Below are 22,400 nucleotides of genomic sequence, written 5' to 3' on the forward strand. Positions count from 1 at the left end.
TCTCGGTGCTGATGGCTACGAAATCCAGCACCGTTACTCACAACAACCATTTCCGAGGATGGATCCATTCACGTGGGTTGGAATAACTGAATGGAACGTGCCGAAGTGATAGGGAAACAAGTTCTGTGAAAAGATCCTGGTAAAAGGAAAACCCACCTAAGCTTTCAAAATTCTGCTTTTGGTATAAACCTTTGAGGTTCGAAGAGCCTGATTGCCATTTAAAGAATACCACCCCTGCTTCGGACCCTCTTACTTGGGATTGCTACAAAAAGCAATACTTTCCTCAGCAGCACGAGTCTCCAAAGAGCTCCGCATCTGCCAAAAGCAGAGAGAGCTGGGACCTCACTAGAAAACCTTGTTTTCACCGATTACGTTAAATAGGTTCATCAAGGCAAACTGCGGTGAATGGTAAAGCTGCTGGCTGATCATCCACTCTCACCAACAGGTACTGCTCAGGTCAGCTGAAAGTACTACAAGGAATAAATGCAAGTACGTGATAAGATTCTAAAAAATAAAAAGGCAAAGAACATTTTATTTTCTATTTTTAGCTTTGTAAGCCCATTAAAAAAATTATATTTCTTTAGAAAATTAAAAACCACACACACAAAAAAAATCCCTGTTCTTCACGTCTGACATTTTCTGTTCAAAGCCTAGGGACCTTTTGAGTAAGTATTTGTAAGAATGCACTCCTGACAAGTTGCATCTTAATACTGATTGAACAGTTCCTATCGGCAGCAAAAGTTCTCAAGCATTTTCTTCAAGAAAGAAATTACAGAGCTCGATACGAAACAAAGAAAACCACAGAAATTGTATTTAGCTGATCTCTGTATCAGACAGTTTCACCTCTAGAGTGTTACTGCCATCACACCTATAGTAAGAGATTTCATGTGAAATTCTGGAAGTCAGATGATGTTCCTATATACAAATCAGTATTAAGAGACTGTCTTTCCCTACATATGTTAATGCTGAACATTTATCTGCTGAAAAAAGCAGATAAATTAAACACCACTGCAGTTTGTAAAAGAGCACTGCTTGGGAAGTAACCTTTTTAGCCACTGGAAAAATTCCGAGTTCAATCAACTTTATTTCCAGTACAAAAGCAATTTGATTTTTCCCATCAGAAATCAGATGAAGAAGTAAATTAAGATTTGCCAGTGATGGGAATTCTTAACTTGTGGCATAAATAGAATTTCCTTCTTATTTTCAGCTATGGCCATCTATGTAAACATCCACTCCGAACACAATTCGTGAGAGAAAAAGATATTACAGAGTTATCATAGATACCTATATTTAAATTCAATTCCCCCCCCCCCTTCTTTTTAAGCAAAAGCTACTTTAATTAAACTTAAAACAACAATCAACCCACAAGAACCAAGAGACTTGGCTGCTGTTCCATTCGCACAAGACCACGACTGCACCGAGAAATCAGATTTTAACAAAACCGAAACTGTCTGCATCCCCGTTAGCCTCGGAAGGCTGCAGCTGCTCCGTGCGCACCAGCCAGTCCCGAGACATGCATGCACAGATAAAACTGCGACTTTTAAAGTAGTTTTTGTATTCTAAAATGCTTTGCAGGAGTGTACATAATGTTAAATAAATTTACATAAATAAATTTTTCTTTACAGGAAACGGCCTGAGGGTGTCCCTAACTGAGATCATCGCACAGTCTCCTGCAGCAGCTACGGTACATCGGGTTAGAACGAGGGACAGCGTCTCCTTTCCTGATGGAACGCAGCTCAGGCTCCACGAGGAACTCTTTTTCTCTCCCAAGCACAGCCCTGTCGGATGACATTTTACTGAGGACCACTTTAACTCACACACTATCAACTTTTCTTTCTCTGTGATTTAACATGAATTGTTTTAAGGTCAAAGTGATTATTAGTTCACAATAAATCCATGATAAAAGAAAGAAAAAGAAAGGAGGGTGGAACCGCAGCTCAAAAGACCTCTGCAATGGCAACTCCTGCCCTGCTTCCTCTCCTTCACTCCCCTTGCTGATCCAGGAATAAATCTACCAAACAGAGGAGGAAAAAAGAGAAGATGAATTAGATAAGACCACAGATGAGAAAAACTAAGACAGGGAATAATTTCTGAATGCAATGTTGGCTACCTAAAGTCTGATCCAAGACTGTTTCTTAATTAGTGTTTTAGAAAATATCTGAAAAGCAAGGCTGCCGGATGGAAACTGTCTCCTGCAGATACAGCACGCTGCTCTCACTTATTCACCAATCATTCCTGTTGACTTCTTCTTGGCAGCTGAAAATATATTCAGACTGTCTGAAGGCAGGTTCTAAAATTTTAGATTCCCTCTGTCAACAGCGAGGTGATCATCACATCTGCAGTACCTACCGGATCAGCTAACCTTTCTTTTCTCGTTTACTACCATGGTATTTTCTTGATGGGTATTCCAGGTACTACAGACGTTTGTATCTAGGCTGTAACCCTGGGTCCCTTAAATCAGCAAAGCACGATTTCAATCATCTCACTACGGCACAAGGTGAGTCTATTCAACACAGGAAAAAAGCAAGGACAGCAGATGGAATAAATAAAGGATTTCTTCTGGCCAGAAACCAAACGCTGTTGCTTGAAATGAAATATTGTCATGCAAAAGACTAATTGGGGCATCCCTACTTCTCAATGGCACGGCTAAGAACGAAGCAAAAAAGCCCATGACAGAAGGGACACAGCAAGAACCAGGCTCCTTTCCACCGCCTCGATGGGCTCCCATGCGCACAGCTGGCAACCTCTGCAGGACACTAAGTCCAAACATGTGCCCTCCGAACCCAGGGTTCGGTTCCTCCTCCTGCAGCATCACCTCCCCTAGGCTCGGCAGTCCCCAACAAAAGTCAAAAGAGTTTTATGGAAAGTGGCTGTTGCCCAAAATCCTGGGTATGGAGGATGAAGTGCCTTAACAGAACCCTGGAGCCATGACCAGAAAACGTTGGTGTGTTTGACTGTAAAGCCCTTATGTGGGGCTCAGTGCTGAGCGTGGAGCCACCCAGCCCTGAGCTCAGGGTGCTGAGCGCAGGAGCCGCTCGGTGCTGTGCCCACCAGCGCTTTCCACGGGCCTGCGGCACACAAATATTCCTTTTAAAAATAGCTACAATTTAAAAGGTCATGTTGTAAAGTCATTCGATTAAAATAGTAATAAAAGACTAAACATTAACTCACAATTTTTCCTTAGGTCTTTCTTATTTCCAGTTGGTATCATTTCTCCCAGACTAAGTTGCACCTTATGAATCTGCAAGTTTATCTTGATTGAAAATCTTTAACTTCTCAGTTTTCAATGCAAGAAAACCAACGTCCTTTCATTCAGAAATACCTACGCCTTGCTCTCATAACTCCCACGGTATCTTGACTGCAGCAATTATATATTATCTGTATTTATTTGTTACTACTGAGACAAAGTACACTGAAACATGGTAAAACTGTCACAATAAAGGAAACCAACTTTTTCACGCTTTAATGAATGCTAGCTTTTATACTATGCAGAGATGACAAAAGATAAAGCTCCTGGTATAGGCTGGTAAATATTATCTAGCAGGTGGGCTCTTGCAAACATTCTGGATAGTCTTGATTGCTTAAGTTGCAAGCATTGTTACTCAGTAAGGTTTTCAGAAAATGCAAACAATAAACACTGTCCTAAAAAAGAAGCTGAGATAAACCTATGCACAAAACCCCCCACCGGGCAGATCAGGGAAAGCTGTAAATTGGCCCTGCTCCATATGAATTAATGCAAAGGCATTGATTTGTTCTAGGCTAACAATAAGGACACTTTGTTTAATTTTAGGAAAAGAGCTTCCATTTTTTCTGACTGGCAACCAGAGCTATACATTATACAACCAGAAAGCCAAAGTCTGGCTTTGCAAGTACCTAATCAAAGCCAATTCCCCTCTGTAGGAAGGAAGATGGGAAAACAAGTCTGGAATAGTCGACAGCAGTTTGTTAAAATGAAATGTCACTGCTGCCTGCACATCGCCTGCCACCTACCCAGCCCCAAGCAGCCCCACGGGGACGGTGGCAGGGAGAGCCAGCCTTGGGAGGTTTAGGGAAAAATTTGCTAAGTATTTGAAGCCAGTTTTCCAGCTCATCTGAGAGGTGAAAACTGGACTGACTCAAGGAACCGTCTACATCCTACAGGGACGTAAGCTTTATTCGTAGCAACAGGAAATACACAAAGAAGAGAAATTCAAATAAACCCACAGCAACGCTGTCAAAAAGACAGCAGCAAGATAAGGGAGATCAAACAACAAATTGCTTGTTGTGTTTAAAGAAATCCTGGAGGATAATGGATGCCCAGTACAAGTGCCCCAGCATCCACCCAAGTGCTGCCAAAGCAGCTCCGTTTGCCCTACGTCCTACAGAGCACGGATACAACTGTCTAATTGCATTTATTGGCCCAGAATAGTATGTCTAAGCAGGAACTGTAATATTTGGCACTTAGTTCTCTGTATTCAAAGAGTTAAGCTATGTCCTATAAAGATAAAAATCTCCACTTTTATTATTTTGTAAGGCTGCCTAACAAATGAGGATCCAGCTGTAATTGTAACATTCCAAGCTCTGAAGGCGCCAAGTTTTACTAACTATAATTTAACTGGTCCAGTTGATGCAGTCCAAATTCTTGTTTGGATAATCAGCCTTTGTTTAAATATGTACCAAAAAAAAAAAAAAAAAAAAAAAAGCATAGGCCAGCATTAGCCTCTAGGCATGTCATGTGAGCTTATTACCCTGAAGCCTGCAGTAGCAGACACTCATGCACAAGAGGAGGATTATTTTGCTAGTATTACTGTTACGGTAACGTATAATCAGACCTTCTCCTCCCCCAGCCCCCCCCTTCCTTTTTCTTTTCTTTTTTTTTTTTTTTTTTTTCCCCTCCACAATTCACAAGTCTTCTTTCCAAGTTCAAATAAAGTTTAAAGGTGAAAAGGTCAAGAAAGTTTCATGACTGGCTGTTGAAAGAGGGAGAAATAACCAGGGTCTCCAAGTTTGCATATACTAAAAGCTCAACGATTTTGTATTTTGCTGCAATTCATAACTGTACAAATCCCTTTTGTTGGATCTGCTTGGCCTGAAATTAAACACTTGTTAATAATTTATAACTTAACATAATTAGAAAATAATAATAACTGTCAAGCAACTACATGCGCTACATAAAGCAGCTTGAGTGGGTCATTAGCTTATTTGTCAAAGCAACAGTTTCTACGTATTTTAGCTTGCTTCTACTGGGAAGAGCGGTTAAAGAGCCACCCAGCTTGCTTGGAAATCATTTCTCCACCAGCTGGGAGCAATTCCCAAATTGCTGCACCTCACCCACATCCAAGTGATGCTGGCTCATTTTAAAAGCAGCTTAAGCCTGACTTCAGGAGGTGCCTTAACAGAACCAAAAGGAGGGATGGCCAAAGCATTACACTGCTCCATGGACAGAAAAATGCATCCCACAGCAATATGTTGCACATCATTTGCTCTAAATTTTACATCTGAATGGAAGTGTATCAGTGTTTGGCCAACAAACTGACCGTCAAAATGAGTCATTTGAGAAACAGAAAGTTCTTAATTCTTTATATATGTTGGTAAGGGGCCTTAGGCTCAGTAAACCACAAGGGCCAGGCACAAAGCTGCCTGGCGATTCAGAAGGTGCTTAATGCAAACAGAAGAAATACTCCTCTGGGTTTTTTTTTTTCTGAGGAGTAAAACTGACTCTTAAAATGTCAGGGGCCATGGTTCTTGGGAAGCAGAAAGTGCGGCTGCCTACACTGGACAGTTTGGCTAGATTGAAAAAAAGTTATCTAAGTATTCAAATATTCTCTAAATACATATGGTTCCCCTAAATCATTAATATTGTTGTAAGAAATCTAATACGTTGAAGTGGAACAAAGCAAATTACAACTGTCAATATGGAGCCAGAACCTTGACTGATTAAAATCTATGTCATCTCACTTCAATCATGTCAATATTCATCAGCCAGAATATCTAGTCCACTCAAGACAAAAGTAGCCATGTAAATGTTCATTATAACTGATAAACTAACAGCTGTAATCCTCTGCCATCAAAGATCATGGAACACCAAGCAGGCAACTTTTTGTATCGCTCTTCTCTCCATGTGAGCACCTATTGCAATTCTATTTTTGTTACATATTAATTTATGATGTTAAAGAATGTCAAATTTAAGTATGCAAAGCAAGGAAGTCTAGATCAAAAAATTAGTCTCTGGTCTCCACTTAGGCAGTCTGTTTAGGTCCTGAGCTAGTGTAAACTGATTTGAAGTCAGTGGTGCCAGAACAACTTACATTAGTCAGGCATCTGCTCTTGTTTTCATCTATTTATCTGATGTAATTTCTAATTTACTTACTGAATAAGCCTCTTGTCTTTTCATTCCTTTCATCTCCTCCTCCTCCTCCTCTTGATTTTATTTCTTCTGCCCCATAGCCTGTAAATGGAAAGCTGAACACGTCTCTCCGCAGAGCCACCTTCCCCCCGCCCACAGCTCGCTGCATCACCTCTTCTTTTCTCACCCAGTTCTTCCCTTCCTAACCCTGCCCTGTTTTGTTCCTGTGCTTTGCCTGAACTTATTATCCATCTTTCTGTAGCGTTTCAAGGAGGGACAGAAGGGCTTCAAACGTTGCACACTGTTTAACAAGCACAACGGCCCACAAAATATTGTCGAGCGTATCTTGAAACTGAAGAGCTACCCCATTTCCTAATGTATGAACAGGCTGTGGGGTCCTTTAAAGCGACCGTGAAAATTACAAAAGCAGTAAAAGAAATGTTGGGTGGGTTTTTTTGGTTTTTCTTTTTTTGTTTGTTTGCTTGCTTTTTGTTGTTGTTGTTTTAGTCTCCCATCTTCTCCCAGAAACCAAATGGTGCCTACAGAGGAATCAGAAGAAGATGTCATTCTGGCTAATTGGAGTAGGTCCTTATAATTCACCTTTTTTTACTTCTTGAATCATTAGCTAAATGTGAAAGGTTTCCCTTCTTTAAGTGAATCTTCTAAAACACGTGGGAAAAAAGTATGAATCGATAAAATTGATCTATAACATATTTTTACTTGAAAAAGGATTACAAGGTTGGATCTCAACATTATATACCTAAACCCATTTCTTGTTCCACTGCCTTTATAGTTCCAAAAAAACGTACATTTTGGAGACAAAGGCCTTTATCCTCTTAAGTGCTGTGGATTTCATGCCAATCTCCCAATATAAAGCAGACTTCAGACTTATACCCAAGAGAAAAGGTCTTGGAAAGATTAGGTTTTCCACCACAAAATAAAACCCTTGTGTGGTGAACCATACCAGCTTCGCACTACCTTCCTTCTAAGTGCTTGTCTGACATGGAGAAACACACCCACCCTACCCGCTCTCTTCCAAAATGGAAGTGGGTTTATCATTCCTGTGCTCTTGTGCCAGCCAGCTTTTCCTAGTGTAAAATTTCCAGGACTGTCACATGTGCCTGAAAATCTATAGATTTTTCTGGATTTTTTTTCTTATTCTGCACTGTTATGCAATACAGAATTTGGCATATGTCGCTCTTGGTACTAGAGTACAAGAATCATTCTCGTTCCTGATGTAATATAGAGAGAAGCAGTAGGAGTGACAAACGATGAACATAACTGGATGAAAAGTTCTTTTATATCAGCAAGGTATTTTTGAGAGTTGCCTATCAGAGACTTGCACTTCTAACAGGAATAGTATATTGCAGGGAATTAATTTTGCTAAGTACTTAACAGCTCAACAAATAAGAGAGAAAACTTTCTGAAACTACCTGTTTGGAAGAAAGTTATTTTATCAACCATCCCCATATTGGAAAACACAGATTTTCAGGATATTTCAAAATCCATTGCCGGTAATAAAGTAGGGCACGCAAGGAAAGTAGAGAACTATAGACTTAATACAATGTAACTCCCGAGCATTAAATTTTAACACTACCAAAGCCACACAACAAAGAATGAATTCAAGAGTCAGAAGACTAAAACTGCACGTAGTCAGATTTGGATTGCTATGCTACAGATGGAAACTTTCTTGACAACACACAGTTTAAATTCTAGTTAGGCTGTACTATGATTAAATGCTCCTACAATTTTTGAGTACATCACTTTTTTCCTACCAGCTGCTGTAATACAAAAGACATCTCTAGCAAACATATAACTAGTATAAAAAGTGCAAGTAAAAAAAGCCATTTAGGTTTCCAGCAAAGACATAAAAGCAAAACAGCTAATGGACATTCAGGGTAGTCAAATCATTTCTGCAAAATCCATTAGTTACTAAAAGTTCTGGAGGGCTCAGTTTTTACAGTAAAACCTGTAAAAACTCAGTATCCAGTTTCTCTGTTGGGACACTGAGGTGTGAAGGTCCAAACGATGCTGGAACTGAACTTGTATATTTGAACCTTTTGAACTCCATCTGCCCTTCATAAATTACTTTACCACTAGCTTTAACACGTTTCTAACCTACTGTGCTAGAAAAATAAGGAATCATTTAAATACCTAAAAGCTCAACTAACTTTGTAACACTTCCAATGGAATTTGTCTTTGTTCAAAAGACACGCACCTATAACCAAACTGCGGGATGAGAAAGTGCTCCCGGATAATCTGGTGAAATAACATCTGTCTTCACGGTACTGAAAGCAAAGGAGCGGGCCCCGCTCCCCAAACTCAAACCCATTTAAAGTAAATGAAAACTGCACCCTACAGAAACAGACAGTTGCTCCTTTCCATCTGGAAACACTGTCAAATGGAAGCACACTCCACCAAATTCTCAACTGATAGGAGAACTTCATTTTGCATTTGACACTAGCAACACAAGCGACCAGCAGCCCTCTGCTCAGCACACCATCAGCAGGGAAACACTTCTGCTGCTCTTCCACCTGAAGTACCTAGAGGTGACAAGAGAGGGGCACCAAAGCAGCACCCAGAGCACAGGGTTGCTATTTTGCCGTCCCTTTTAGCCTTCTCCTTCATCCCGCAGCACTTCGGGGCCGTGCAGCAGGGCCAGCAGCACCAGGCAGCCGCACACCAACCGCCTCCTGCAATGTTACACCCTGCCCAGCACAGAGGGTGGAATTTGTATCACTGGGGTTCTAACATCTGGGCAGTTAATTGTATTTTTTAGAATATTCTCTTCAAACAGCCCTAAGTTTTCTACAGCCAAATCTTACCCAGCGTGTGCTAAGAGAGCGAAGGGCCCTGCCATCCGCTCTGGCTCCTCACGAACACCTGTAGCAGCCCAGCGCCTAGTAGAAATATCTGAGTTTGGCGAGGAACCCGGCATCATTTGCCTCGAATGCCACGGTCCCACGTTCCCAACCCCCAGGAGACACAGCTGCACCTTCCAGTATGAAAAGCAACACTTGCTTCAGCCCTGGGGAGCAGGGGCAGTGCCGGGCTCACAGCACAGCCCCTGTCACAGATGTGCCACCTCGCTGCAGAAGACTCCAGTCAGCAGCAGGGGCCACAGGGAGATCCTGAAGCATTCACTCTGGCACAGAGGACCCATCCGTGTCTCTGTGTGGGTGCAGATGACTTCTGGAGCTGCCCAGGCCCTTGGGGATCTGCTCCCCTCTGTACAAGGCAGATGGTGGATATGTTGGCTGGTCTGGCTGCTAACCTAAAACCTGGTGCTGGGTATTTTACTCGCACGTGGGCTGTACACCTTCCCCTAAAGAATTTGAAGTCTGTCTGTCCTTCAGAGGCATCACCATCTTGACCCAGAACTCCAGGTTTGAACTTGACTCATGCAAAGGACAAAACTCTTGCCATCTCCTCCGCCATTCCAAAATCAAAAACATAACCAGAAATGGCGCAGTAAGACCAGCCTTTGCATTTTCTCCTGCAAGGAAGACAACTTCCCCTGCAGCAGCCGCGCTGGGTGTCAGGTAGCCCCGGGGACGCGGTGCTCCCCACAGCCCCCCCTCGCAGCGCAGGGGGTCCCACCTCCTCCCCCCCCACGCAGAGGCAGCAAGGGAAGAGGCTCAGGTCTCCTCTACAGGAGAGGTTCAAATCATTTAGATTGTAAAATTATTCCAACTTCAAGACAATGCCCATAAAGATCGTTAATTAATTGCAAGCTGCCTTAAACCAAAAGGAGAGATCCCGCAGGAAGGCTGGGAAGACCGAAGAACAAGCCTCGGCACGGCGGCAGCCCACGGTCGGACACGGCACAGACCTTCCTGCTGGGCACACGCACAGCCAGAGCATTTCTCACTGCTGTCCAGACTGGCAGCGTGTTCACAGACACTCCATAACTGGGATTTAGGAGAACAGCAAAGACTTTATTTGAAGTCCAGGAGGCCGGTGCACAGACCAGACAGAGCATTATCATAAGCAAAACAATCTGCAAAAGAGCTACCAACTTGCTCCTACACCTGCCCTGCCTGCCGAGAGCGCTCAGCACCCCTAGCCCTGTGCCTGCATGGGAGCCCTTCAGCTTTCATCCTGCTTGCATAAGGAGTCTTTTCGGGTTCAGGAAAACTACCTTTTTTTTTTTTTTCCTCTCCTGTCTCAGATTCATCACTTACAAATGAGGAAACTGCCCATCTCCATTATGAGAAATAATTAACATCTGAATGTGCTTTCAAGAGGTCAACTAGTATAAAAATCCCTACTGTTTTTCTCTTTGGATTAAAATGTTATTATATTGTATCTGGAACTGTATTTCAGTTTCTCTTTAAAATGATCTTGCTAAGCAGCAAAGGGACACAGCAGCTCCCATTTACAGGTCACCTCAGGTCTCCTGAACCATGCCCCAGGGTTTTAGTGAAACTCAGGAATTCCAAAAGCAAAGCACATTGCCCTTGGTACATAAAATGCTTCTGATTCACAGATGACACAAATGTACAAGAAAAAAGGATGTCTGACGATTTTTTGCAACGGATGGCTTTTAGATGGACAGAATACACTTAAGCATTTCTTAAGCCACCAAACAGCAAGTGATTTTTAACAATGGGCTTGTGTGAAGTCCTATTTGCTTCTCAAAGAGACTTGGAAAAAGAATTTCAGGGGTTGAACCCTCACTGTGTTTTCAGTCCTGAACAAAGAATAGGATGCTGTAGCTGCACAAGTGTGTGCTCCTTCATATTATGGGAAGGCAGCCTGCCCAAACTGTGCTCTAAGACACGATGTTACCACAAGTTTTTAATACTTCAGATTAATAAAGCTGTATGAAATTATTTGAAATTTAGAAATGAAACGAATAAATAAGGAAAATGACAAAACTTTCCGAGTGTTGCAGTTTTCCCGTGCAAGTTCATGTCACAGCTTGCCTGTTCAGGGAATAAGATGCATGCAACCTTGGGCAGTTAAATGTGTACTTGCCATTTATGAAATTACCATCTCCATTAATTGTAACTCTTAATGAGATATTGTAACTGACCATGTGAGCAGTCCCAGCCATTTGAATGAACACAGGTGTTCAAAGAAACGATCAGCAAAGATCGTGTAAGTTAACCTGGTTTTCTTCATGCAAGTAGGAAGTAAGACTTGTGGTTTTGCATTCCCACTCCACCAGCACAGACTGGCTTTCTTTTCCTTGCTTCCTGGCTTGGAAATGAGCCACATATCATTTATAGACTTCTGAGGTTTGGTAGAGCGCTTTTTGAGGATCGCTTTGGAAAACCGTACCGCATTTCAGGCCAGAGGGATGCAGGTATAAGCCTTTAAAAAACAGGCCAAACTCCACAGTGGTCATCACTAATTTCTGTTTACATGTATTACCAACATAACCTAGAGTGTTGCAAATAAAGTATCTCACTATCGTGCATGGGATCTGCAGTCATTTAATCTTGTAAGCTAGAAAGGACCCACATTTCTGACATTACACAAAAAGCAGGACACGGAACCAAGCCCAAATCACAGCAACCACCCCCTCACCAAACCCAGACCCACAGAATTTAGCTGTTTCAGAAAACAAAGGTATGCACAGCTGAGTTTTTATCCCTCGGAGCTCATTGGTTCGGGAATCACAAGCAGCATCAATAGGTAAATGCACAGGCTGATCTCATCTACGCACTACGGGTTCATCTGCCGGGTACCTTACAAAATAGCAGAGATCAGTCCTGCCTGATGCAAACGTTAAGTCATAAGAATAACATTACATAATGTGCAACAAAACATTAATTTGCAAGAAGACAAATCTAATGGTTTTTTTTCCAGAAGCCCAGTGATGTTCTAGAACACATTATACACACAACAAGACAGCATAAATGAATTAAATATTTTTAAAACCATTCTTTTATGTTATGCCATTTCAGTTTATATTTTGTTTCACTAGTTGATAATCTTACAGACAAGAAAAACCATGCCGCTGGTGAAGTACTAAATCACACCAAAAGAGCTAAGGTTTTTAGATGAAACAAGAAGCTGATTACTCATGCACCGAGTATACCAGCCACTAAGCGTTTCTGGATTGTAGGGATAAGATACTCTCTTTGCTTATTACTGCCTCCTTGATCCAAAGAGATTTAAGCAACTGTTTTCAATTAGATGTTTTTAAGCTAGTAAAACTACATCCATAAAGACATATTTATAGAACAACTTAAAACTAGAAGAATTAAAACGACTACAAAACTGATGAATTCCATTCCCCCACCCCCCAGAATCATTTACTGACCATTAACGAGCAAAAAGCACTGCAATTTTAAGAATTAATCCACTGTCGCAAAATTAAATCAGATACACTAGTAGGGATAATGACAAACTGGTGGCTCCAGCGTTGTCAGTTTGCGGGTGATACAAGTTCAAGTCGTCTGTGCTAGTGGCCACTCTGTTGGAACAAACGTGAACATAAAAGGTAACATTATAAGTGCAGCAGCACCAACCGAATCAATTCTGTCGCTGAGGATGCAGACTGGTAATAAGTGGCATAGGGTCAATACTGCATTTTAGAAATGATCCGGCCAGTTCCGAGACTGCCAGACCTCAGCACATGGAAATAAAAGGAAGACACAGTAATGAAAGTAAATGAAAGGGAGACAATACTCATTTCCCTCTAAATTCCTGAACACAAGAGCCCAGCAGTGTGGCTTTGCTACACATGACTGCTTTCATCCTCCTTAACCTATGACGAATATTCTGAGATTTACAGGAACAAAACTGAGCTTTGATACTTTTCATCTGACAGTTGCTTAAACAAAATTTGCCTAAAAGCTCTGCAGCATGTGACTACAGATATTTGCAGGATGAGTCGCCTTCCCTCCAGCCCCTGAAGGATACGAGGCAGCGGCAGAGGCTTCCCCAGGAGCCTGCGCAGAGACAGCCGGAGCCACGAGCAGGCACAGCCTCTCCTCTCCAAGCCAGAAGCATCCAAAATCAGGTATGCCAACACCTATATTCTATACCTGACTGCCCCAGGGTGTGCTCTAGTTGGAGGCAAAGCAGCCACAAGCGAAGTGACACAGCCATGGCAGGCAGGGGCATCCCACAGCCACGCTCCAGCCCAGCCTCCTGCCGCAACACCCAGCAGAGGCAGCGCCAGTCCACCCCGCATCCCAAATCTCAACCTCCCTAAGCTTTTCCACAAGTCTGTTCCTACCCAAGCACATCGTGATGAAAACTCTTCAAAGCACATTAAAAGCAGAGCGACTTTAAGAGTCAAATACATCATTTAAACATATTTTATATATCTAATACCCTTCAGAATCAGCCTATACATACAAATGGCTGTTACAAAGCACGAACCAGCATCTCAGCTTTCTTCTGTCAGTGCATGGCCTTCGCTTGGGCACCCTGTGCTATGGGTGATGAGTGCTGTGCCAGGACAGTCCCTGACTGCATGGTGGATGCAGGAGATGCTCCAGGACACACGTGAATCTCAGCTAAATGCACGAGGCCCCACAGGGAAGCATGACAGAGATTTTCTTTTACTGTTTTTTTAATTAAGGCCCTGCAACTTACATTTGCTTCACGTGCTGAAAAAGCACATGCTATGTAAAGGAAGTTTTCAAAATTATTTTAGATGAATTAACCTATAGTTACACAGAGGGTCTAGTTTAGGGCAACTCTTCAACCCTGAGGCAAGGAAGTGCCTTTTACTGGCTATACAGTACCTTGCCCATCCTTAGACATGCAGGGTAAAAATGTATTTGTTTTACAGCCACATCCTGCCCATCCTGACAGAGCAACAGTAAACAGCAACTGAAATCTTCTGCTGAGCCTGGGACAGTGGCAGGGGCCCCCTGCCCTGCCTCCCCCACCGCCTTCTGGTCTTGCAGGGGTCAAAGCTGGGTCCGAGGGCTTGGGGGAGCCTGAGGTACCCCCCTCCTCACGAGCTAGAGGGAAATAAAGGAAAGGAGGCAGAAAGAATTCAAGTAGTGATGAAACTCGTGCAATTGTACACTGTTTTCTGTTCCATGATGTTGAAACAGAGAGCTGCAGTGATGCGGTCACCTTTTAAATATCTCTGTATGGATCTTGCTAAAGCCCGAACCTGCTTGGGTGGGCAGATCATTACGTATCTACTGAAAGCACAACATGCACCCAGATGAAGATGCATAACAACATCCAATTCGCCCTTTTGAATGAATGTGGCCAGATTTCCAATTGGTTTTGACCTTGTTCACAACATGTTAAGAAACAAGATTAAAAATATTAAGTTTTTGTAACAGGAAACTCTGTAATAACAAAGTTAGTCCGATGCCTTTTATTCACACAACTGTTATAGCGTGGTAAAGGATGGCTCCCATAAGAAAAAGTTACAGCATAAAACCAAAAGCAAAGTTGCATACAATTATATCCAAATTGGCAGAGCAAAACTATGAAATAGAAGTGAACATAAAAGCAAGAGAAATAACATGAACACTGAAGCAGTAAACAATTTTGCCTCAGGCATGACACTAATGCAAGACTAACTTCAAAGCATCAACTGAACCAACAAAGGTGACAAACAATATGCATAATAACAAACGTACACCGGCACTCGCTCCCTTTTCCTCCCTTACTCAAGATGAAACCCAACAGAAAGGAACACCATCCAGCATCAGCATCACCTCGCCGCGCACCACGGCTGCCTGACAAGTCACTGGCCTTGGCAGGATGGCAGGCAGGGAGGCATGCAGAGGGATAAGGACACTCTTGTTAGTGGCTCCAGAGCTGGTGACACCGCAAGGTACACCAAGCCTCTGGAAGACTTTCACAGGTCACTAACAAGCTGGTATTTATGCATCTAACCCAGCAGTGGTATAAGCTATATAGATATATAACGTACAGAGCACAGAAAACGTCACGCAAACATATATATAGCTGATTCTAGAGCTCTCTCACTTGAGGCGTGCTCTCAGATAAATATTGCTAATTCTGTAATTCCAAATATGAGGTGAGCACATCTCAGAAACTTGTTTTGATAATAACTTCTGGAATTTAAACCTGATAATCCCCAAGAAAGTTCCGGTCTTGCTCATAAAACACTTTAAACACTCTTTTTCATTTCATACATTGAACAATACATATAAACTAGATTACAGCATTTTGGCTACAAGCTTCTTCATATTAACTAGGCTGAGACGGTAACGTCACGAGAAGTCCACCACATCAGAGGCTTTACTCTGCCTATTTTTTTCCTTCTTCTAATTATAATTTATAATGAACCTCTTCCCCAGTAAGCTGACTCAGGGAAAAACCACTCTGAAAGGCATCAGAGCTACTGATGAATTATTTTTATTAATTAAGTTAGAGAAACAAAACCCACAGTGGTTTTCAGTGCTGCAACTCACAGCAGGACCCACCAGCTTGAAGGCAGAAAGAAGTGTGAAACAGCTCCTCCGCTCACAGAGGGGCTGGAATTCCAGAACAAGGGGGGGGTTTCTCTCCCTTAACCTATGGATCTGCTCCTTTGCACAGCTGCTTTGGACTTAATGAAGCACCACAAAAGCCACTGCCTTTACTGCACTAAAAACTGAAATAACGGGTACTAAGCAAAGTAGCTTTTAAAATATACTGATATTTAAGGAGTTTAGCTTCTGATGGGGTTTGCTGGAAGAAGAGTAGATAGAAGAACCGAGTTCAGAAGAGCATCTAATCCTGGCATGCTTCAAAGATCTTTAGGTTTCCCTTTTTAAGTTTTAGTAGCCAAGAGATTCACGTTTTACTTTTCACTTAGGATTTCAGAGGAGAATCTCCGCACTGAGCACATCAGTGCGAGCAAACGGCCGCCCGAGGCTGCTCCTCACACCAAGCACAGTGGCCTTGCCTTGCTGGGGATTTCTTCCTTGAAACATGCAGCAGATGGAGCAATTCTTAAGATTTTCAAGCAAACTTTGAGATTCTCTTATTGAAGCCAGAATCCTCTTTGAACAGCGATACTTTATATAATGAGCCCTATTTATAGCCTGCTCCTTCCTCTGGCCATTGGCCGCCCTCCTGCTTGCCCACTCGCCACTTCAGCTCCTTCATCCAATCTCACACGCCTCATGGAAAGATCTGAAATATGTGAAATTTGCACATGCAATGAAAAGGAGGCTTAGTCACACAGTTAGGACATGCTTTTCCATGCAAGGCTGGCTACAGGAAAGTTTAACTTTTTGTCCAAAAGGATAGAAATAAAACAAAACAGGAAAGTGGGTATTTTTCTTACTTCTTTTTCAAGTGTACAAATTTTGGGTAATTTTTTTTTTCCTGTGACACAGGGGGAAAAAAAAAGTCACTTTTCTGGGGGACTGTAATACCCTTCAGCGTGTTTTCCACCAAGAATGCAAAAAGAAACACTTTTTCTGAAGAAGTCATGGAAACTGGTAAATTGAAGACACAAGCCCTCATTGAAAACCTATAATTTTTTAATTAAATTTACATGTCAGTGGATCTTTTGAGCTCCGCCTGTATGTTTTTTATAAAGTACGTTTCTAGCGCTTTTTCCCATGGGTATTATGCACTATTTCTAAACCGGGATTGCTCAAGTTGAAGTGTGATAAAGGGCACATTATAGTTATATTAAGCAAAACGGGGACGAGAAAGCTTTTACACAGCGCAAAGAAAGCTGTGCTCAGAGCCTCATTTCTGGTAACAAGCAGAGCAAGGCAACCAGTCAGCTAGAAACTGCTGCTATCAAATTAATGCTTTGTCTTGAGGAGTAGTGATTTATTTATCCTTTTTTTTGTGTTTTCTGCTAAAAAATAAAGGTTGTTTTCTTCAAAATCATTAACTTGCTCTGGGGCATCACTGGTAATGTGCTGTGAGCAACAAAACAGAGAAGCTAGCTCTGTATAGTACTTTAGCTTAACTTGTACGATTACCCTTTGAAAGCGCTAAGAGAGGCGAAGAGGGGATTGCTGAACACAGTTTGGGTTACCATCTCATCCTGCCGCTCTTCCCAGCGGTTTTGCAACCGTGTTGTTATTCTTCACAGCTCACCCGAAAGATGCAGCAACTTGCTTAATTTGCGTGGTCTCCACAGCGCCCAGGCCCAAATAAGAAGAACTTGTCAACAGTGCTGCAGCCACATAAACAAGCAGCAGCTGGATGAGAAAAGGAGGGCATGTCAGCTCAGAGCAGCAGAAAAGGTTTTTCACAGCAGCTATTTGCAACCCTCCAAGGAGCTACAGAGGCTGCCCATTAAAACCCTGTTAAAACACTTCTGATGTTGTCAGCAGTGGAGAGCTGAAATAGCACAGTGATCACCAAGATACTATCTGCCTCGAGCAGTTCAGTGGTACTGTCAATAATACGAGCAAGAAGGTACAAGATGAGCAACAACCTAATTCCTACATCAAAATTTCATAAACTCCCTCAGCTGGTAAACACTAGAGATGTGGGCAAACACAGGACAGCCAATAAACCACCCAGAAAAGATGACCTTTGGTCTGGAATCTTTCCCGAAAGCTTTGAACCTTTAAGTTAATTTACACTTTGAAAGCAAAGCAGCGTAATGGCAAGGAGAAAGCAGGAGGAACGAGGCGATGGCTCTCCCATCAGTGCTCGTAATCTGCTCCTCGGCTTTGCGCTTCTGACAGAGCCCAAGGACAAACCACAGCAACACTTTCAGGCACATACACTTCCAAACGTCCCGTATCTATACCTGTAGTTCCTCCCCACTCGTCTCTGCTTCGATTTTCGAAAGCACCGACTCAGCAGCCATTCCTTGGGGTAGTTTTTGCCCATATAGTCCTACCAGGCAAGAAAACTTTGCTACTTCTCCTCCAGTAGAGCGGTGCCTCATTTGCAAACAGACCTCCTGACATGCCAGGGTACTAAAACTGTGAGTAATGATAGCAGAATCATTTACTTCTCTGCTACTCCCTGCTCACGAGTAAGTGCTACTCACGGTGAATAATGGCTGGAGAAACAGGGCCAAGGTGAAGAGTTATTTATAATACAGTAGCCAATGAGTAAGCACTTAGCTATGAATTTACTGCCCTGACTACAATTTCATGAGAAAACAAACCGAGCCAGCTTTTGGTTTTCCAGTATTAAAAGCTATACACCCACTAAAGACTAGTAAAAATAATTGGGGGAGGACTGGGGTAGTTATTTATAAAGCAGCCAAGACAGCGTTTGTGTGCATCTCGGCTAAATAGAAGATAATCGTTAGCTGCTTTTGTTTCTTACTGTCCTCAGAATCGCTACAGCAGTCAGTGAAAGTCCCAGGCTCATCATCTTAAACCAGTATCAGATGCTTCCCCCTTTTTATACAATAAATATCCACTGCAGAGAGCCAAAAGACAGAGCTCACTTGAAATGAAGCAAAGAATTAGACTGTCATCTGCTCAACAGTCCTGGGTTTAGAGGTCAGAATAGCTGTCTATTCTTAATCCGAAGTGACTGTACTAACTGTCTTACAGAACAAACTTCTGTCAAGCGTACCCTGGATCTGCAGAAGATCCAGCATGCTCAGGACTAATCTTTAATTGTTTCTATCAGCCTAGAACGAGGCAAAGGTTATTTCTAGAAATACATTACTTTCACCCAAAGTAGTAATAATATCTTGGGGCATATAAAAGTATCTGACCAGGAAAATACCAGGAAGCATGACCAAGCTCACCACTCTCCTGAACCTCCTATGCAGGAACACACAATGTCCCAGTACACCCTGCAGAATAACTGGGTATTTTCCAATCCCCGCATTACCGGTCGTGACCTACTGGTGCAAATTTGGATTCTGCTCATTGACTGAAGTTTGGATAGCATGACAAAGCAAGAGCCTTGTGGCTTGCCATCACATGTTTGAAGGCTGGTTCACAGGGAAGGACTATATTTTAGTTCAGCCAGCATTTTACCCACCAAGGACATATGGCTCAGGTTTGTGATGGAAGCGAACAATTGGAAAAACAGAAGAAGTAATGATTCTACAGGTCTGCAATTTATTTCTGAATTGTAAACACAGAAGGGATGGCTTCTTATGAAATTTTTAAATGCAACTGCTAGTTTTACTTTCTGCTGTGCTTCCAGTTTGGAGAGTCCGAGGGGTATATTTTCACCTTGACATACCAAGAGTTATACATGAAACTATGCTCTTCAATTTTTCTACGGGGAGTTGGTGTTAGCCGCATTATTTCACTGCTGCTGAGCTCGTTGCAACTAGCCTGACTTCACCTTGGTAGGCGAGTGCTGAACTTGGTTCGCAGCCATCTGAAAAGCCCAATTAGACACTTTTGAAAATCCAAAGTATCTTGTACATTTTCACACATCTTCAGATTTTAGAAAGCTGTCTGTTCCCTCCTTATCCAAAGGAAAATTAAAACCATTCAGTGTCAGAAAGAAGGAACGTAAAGAGTAATGACAGTCTTACTTCCCCGGCTCTCACGAGCCTGAAGTTAAATACCTGCCTTTGTGCAACTGTTTCCCTTCTTTCATGAGCTAAATATTGTGGCACCATGCAACTAGAGCACAAAGAATAAAATTACAACAATTTGAGATGAGTGTAACTTTTACAAGAGTCAGATATCCCTAACAACCCAGACAGTCAATAACCCAGCACAAATTAACTCTGGCAAATAATAGGTGTGTTGACCCTAAATTCATGAGACAATAAAACCTACCAACAGCCCGTTGTTTTAAAATACTCAGGCACTTCTCAAAGACAATATAGTTTTTGTTTGTGAGCAAAAAGATCATTAATTAGGCAAGCTTTTAAAAAAGGGTTTTAGTATCATTAGCAAAAACTAATAGGAAAATAAATTAACCTACAACATCTGACACCAAGTTTGGAAAAAAAAAAAAAAAGAAAAGAAAAAAAAGTCAGGCATTAAAAACCCAAAGCTAACTAGTACATGTCCCAAGGACTGCACCCTGTAGACCCACTTCCCCACAGTCCTCCATAACCACAATAAGAAAATGAAATTTCTCCCCTTAGTGCATTTTGAGTTAGAGACACATTGCTGTGAATGTAGGCCTGTCATACAGTGGAGTCACAGCGATATAATCTGAACCAACTCTGTTCGTCTCTTCAACTCCACAACAATGGAAACACACCTAAAACCACAAAGCAATGATCTGTTCTCTCAAATTTGCTTTCTTTCGGAGGGTTCTTTCACGACAACAGAGCTCAGGTAAAGTTACTATTCAAAAGCTGTCCTATGGTAGGCTCCGGTGCAAACCTGTGTTTCTTGAAGGAAAATACATTTTCTAATTATTTTGAGAGTCTGTTCAAACCTGCAGTATTTTGAAGTAACACACTGTGAAAGGTAGCCCAAAATATTTTATGGGTTTGAATAAAATTCCCTTTTTTCTTCCCCTGAACACTTGCTAAGCAACACCGTAATTAGCCTGCCAGTCACTACATATGAAGGAGGGCACGAAATTGTCCACTACGTTAACCATGCCAACTACAGAATTATGAAAGATTTATACCTACTTCACATTAAAATTATTTAGTAAATGTCACATAGCACAGCAAAAACCATGGGCATATCACTGAGAGGGAGTCAGGCTCAGTGCAGAGCTCTCAAAACCAACAGCCACCAAGAGCAGACTCTGCAAGCCAAGTTGTTTATATGGCCATAAAACCATAGGGTGACACAAAACAATCTGCTGTTTTACTAGAAAGGAAGAAAATACAGAATTCGAATTTTACAAAAAGTAGTCATACAGAGAGTAAAATGAAATATTAATAACAGATATTGAATTTTGGAAAAGGAACTGAAACAATTAAAATGCACTTGTAACTGCAACTGCTTGGTAAATCAAATCCGCATTCCTGGATAGATTGCTTAATTTGAGCAGATGATGTACTTTCCTCTTCACTTTTGCTTCGAGCTTTCCCTCTATGAGAAGTAATTAACTTGCCAGGGGAAGAAATTTTCCTCTTCAATACCTTTACATTTGTGTAAAGCACAGTTATACAAAATGCTGATGCCAGCCCCTGCGGGAACCCCCCCGTGCTGTACAGCACCCCCTCGCCGAGACCACCTCAGCCCCGCCTGCGTCTGGCTCCAGCTCTGGACGTCCTAGTGATGCACCAGCGCCCGGTGTCTGCCTGCTGGGAGGGAGTTTCTTCACAGGAAATATGAAGGGAAAATTCACGCTCAGCTGCTTAACAAGAGCTGACATCGCATCTCCAGAGACAGAGAGAAACTTGGGATGTCAGGCAGGTTAGCACAGGGCAAGCAGACGGTCAATAAAATATTCAATAAAGTACTCTGATATGATAGATCTAATATTGTGGAAAAAGCCAGAAGTCCTTTTTTTGATAAGAAAATGAGTTTAAAATGGTGGCTAAAATGGCCTATACAATATTAATCTCCTAAAACTTGAAAAAAATTGCAGCTGGTTTTTGAACTTGTTGTAAAAGTCAAAACCAAACAAAGGCTCAGGTAGCACAGGACATGCTCCTGCAGACATGCAAAGCAGGTAATTTAGAACAACTGCATACATTACTTCTTTTTTTTACAAAATCTCTCCAAAATAATTTTACAATTAATTTTAACTATTTTTTTTCTAATTAAAATCTACTGATCACCTAAAATACATGATGCTCAGGGAAACAGGCAGAAGCCTCACCTAGCCTGGATCCCAGTGGACCCTGTGCTGACCCGGGAGCAGCCCCAGCATCGGGGCCAGAGTCCCAGGGCCGGCTTCTCTCCTCCCCTACCTGACCTCACCTGCTGCTCATTTTTCCAAGCAGGACACCTACCAGATTTCCTCTCCAAGCAACTTTTTCATGACAGCTCTTTCATGCCCTGCTGTCATCAACTTCTTAAATTCTGCCCCCCCAACCCCCCAGACCGAAGGGTTTGGTAGGAAAACCCTGGAGGGATCAAGAAGGCAGCAGGCCATATGCAGTGAATCCCTGCAATCATTCTAACGAAGCTAAACCTTTGAGTTTACATACAAGGAAAATTAAATCAAGCGCTGGAGTGGATTGGAAAGAAATACACCAGGAGATGGATAAAGTTAATCATGTTTAGTTAAGGCTAATGCTGACCTACTCAGGCTTGCCTTGGAGATGCTCTGTACTTACTCTAAGTTCCACCTACAGGGGAATACA

The 22,400-nt window shown here is 42.1% G+C and overlaps 1 protein-coding gene across 10 annotated transcripts in view; it reads right to left on the reverse strand.

Annotated features, from left to right (window-relative positions):
• Positions 1-22,400, reverse strand: part of BCAS3 (BCAS3 microtubule associated cell migration factor) — a 369,883-nt gene that overhangs the window by 100,937 nt on the left and 246,546 nt on the right. Inside the window, exon 24 of one of the 10 annotated variants that reach the window (XM_040618732.1) lies at positions 12,202-12,752. The exons of 8 other annotated variants lie outside the window; for them this stretch is intronic. In XM_040618732.1, coding sequence (XP_040474666.1) covers positions 12,727-12,752 — 26 coding nt within the window. In that variant the 3' untranslated portion in view covers positions 12,202-12,726. Of the gene's footprint in view, positions 1-12,201; positions 12,753-19,316; positions 19,544-22,400 lie in introns of those variants that run through there. One more of the 10 variants, XM_040618721.1, reaches the window with a different exon arrangement.

The sequence above is a fragment of the Falco naumanni genome, chromosome 1 (assembly GCF_017639655.2).
Source record: "Falco naumanni isolate bFalNau1 chromosome 1, bFalNau1.pat, whole genome shotgun sequence".
Taxonomy (NCBI): Eukaryota; Metazoa; Chordata; class Aves; order Falconiformes; family Falconidae; genus Falco; species Falco naumanni.